Genomic DNA, 1,629 nt, shown 5'->3' with positions numbered 1-1,629 from the left:
TGACCACTGGGAATGTAATGGATACCGGATCATCCCTGGGAACGAAATTGTTTACTGAATGATCCCTGCTAATGTAAGTGTTTTTCGATTATCCTTGGGAATCTAAGTTTATACCGGATTGTCCCTGATTGTAAGTGTTTACCAGTTGGTCTTTGAGATTGTAAGTGATTACCGGATGGTCTCTGGGAATGTTAGTGTTTACTGGATTGTTTTTGAGATTGTAAGTGTTCACCGGATGTTCCCTAGGTATGTTCTAGTAAACATACCTCCGACAAGCCACATTAGATCGTACGCAAACGCCTTATTCGATGGCCCATTATAAACTTAGGACTCAGTCTCTCCATGGAACAGATTATTGGTCACTCTGGAATGTCCGTTTTGATGGGAGATTGGATTGAACACAATATTAAAAACAATTCATTTCTATTGCAGAAAATCCATCAGCTCTTGCCTTTATTTAATGAATTTACCAATTAGAGTGAAGGGATATTTCATCACAATCTTGAACTGCTCTCTGAACTTAGCCTGGGTCACGGCATAAATACAAGTGTTTGTGCAGCAACTCAGGAGCTGGAGCATGAATCCCATTTCTTTTATCCATCCAGGAAGTAATTCAACATCACCGAGAAAATTCCACATCCGGTTCCATACAGAATCCACCATAAACAAAGCCCATAACAGTATGAAATTCCCAGAGATAACAAACAGTAAAACAATGGATTTCCTTCGGCTCTCCATCTCTGGATCTCTGGGACTCTCCCCACTGCTCGGACCCCGGAGTCTCCTGCGGGCTCTGCTGGCCACTAAAATGTGTCTGACGGTGAAAGCATTGAACAGCAGAACCAGAACAAATGGGACTCCCGGCGTGAGAATATAATGAAGGAGTTCGATTGCTGTCCACAGCTGCGAATACATAACTTCGCGTGTTACACTGCAAAACCACGGACTATTATAAAAGTTATAATTACCGGTATACATGAAATACCAGAAAATGTCTTTTAAACAACTCAGCAAAGTCACTGTTCCCAGAACCACAGCCGCCGTTTTCTCAGTGCAATATTTACCTTTCAGCTTCTGGCAACAAATGGCCACAAATCGATCAAAGGTGAAAGTGACGGTAAACCAGACAGAACAGTCTGTGGCTGCATAAAGCAGTACGGCGTGGATATTACACATGGGGATATACAACATGAAATGAAAGTGCTTCGGATAAACGATAGGAATCTGCCTCAATATAAGATCGAGGATAACGACCAATAGATCCGCCGCTGCCATGGCCACCAGGTAGCGAGTGACACATTTGGAGAGACCACACTTTCCCCGAGAGAGGATCGCAATCGTCATTAAGTTAACTGTAAGGAAGGAGAAAAAAGGGATATTATACATCAGGCTTGGAGCAAAAGCCGAATTTTGATGGAACTCTCGGGAGAAATCTGAAATTCTTTACCGACATTCAATGATATAATTTAATTCTATACCACTGGAGCTGAATATACGGTTTGTTGTAAGAATAATCGATTATACATTGTGGAATCATTAAAGGAAATGGGGAAAATACAAGAAAAAAGCAACCGATTTTAAATCAATGAGAGATTAAATGATAGTTCCACTTTTAGTTTAAAGCCCCGC

At 41.3% G+C, this 1,629-nt stretch overlaps 1 protein-coding gene across 1 annotated transcript; it reads right to left on the bottom strand.

The window, feature by feature from the left end:
* Positions 1-285: 285 nt before the first annotated feature.
* LOC147085222 (uncharacterized) lies at positions 286-1,339 on the bottom strand. Its single transcript, XM_085979091.1, has one exon. The coding sequence runs from the start codon at positions 1,273-1,275 to the stop codon at positions 454-456; it is 822 nt and encodes a 273-aa protein (XP_085835217.1). The 5' UTR covers positions 1,276-1,339; the 3' UTR covers positions 286-453.
* Positions 1,340-1,629: the final 290 nt, after the last annotated feature.

The sequence above is a fragment of the Somniosus microcephalus genome, unplaced genomic scaffold (genome assembly GCF_052327205.1).
Source record: "Somniosus microcephalus isolate GS21.2 unplaced genomic scaffold, FLI_Smic_1.0 unresolved_chr8, whole genome shotgun sequence".
In the NCBI taxonomy this organism is placed as follows: Eukaryota; Metazoa; Chordata; class Chondrichthyes; order Squaliformes; family Somniosidae; genus Somniosus; species Somniosus microcephalus.
The sequence above is the reverse complement of the archived record's forward strand: the minus strand, read 5'-3'. Positions and strand labels throughout refer to the sequence as shown.

Bases quoted from the DNA above. Each gene is read 5' to 3' on its own strand.
- LOC147085222 (XM_085979091.1), bottom strand. From the start codon at position 1,275: ATGGCAGCGGCGGATCTATTGGTCGTTATCCTCGATCTTATATTGAGG.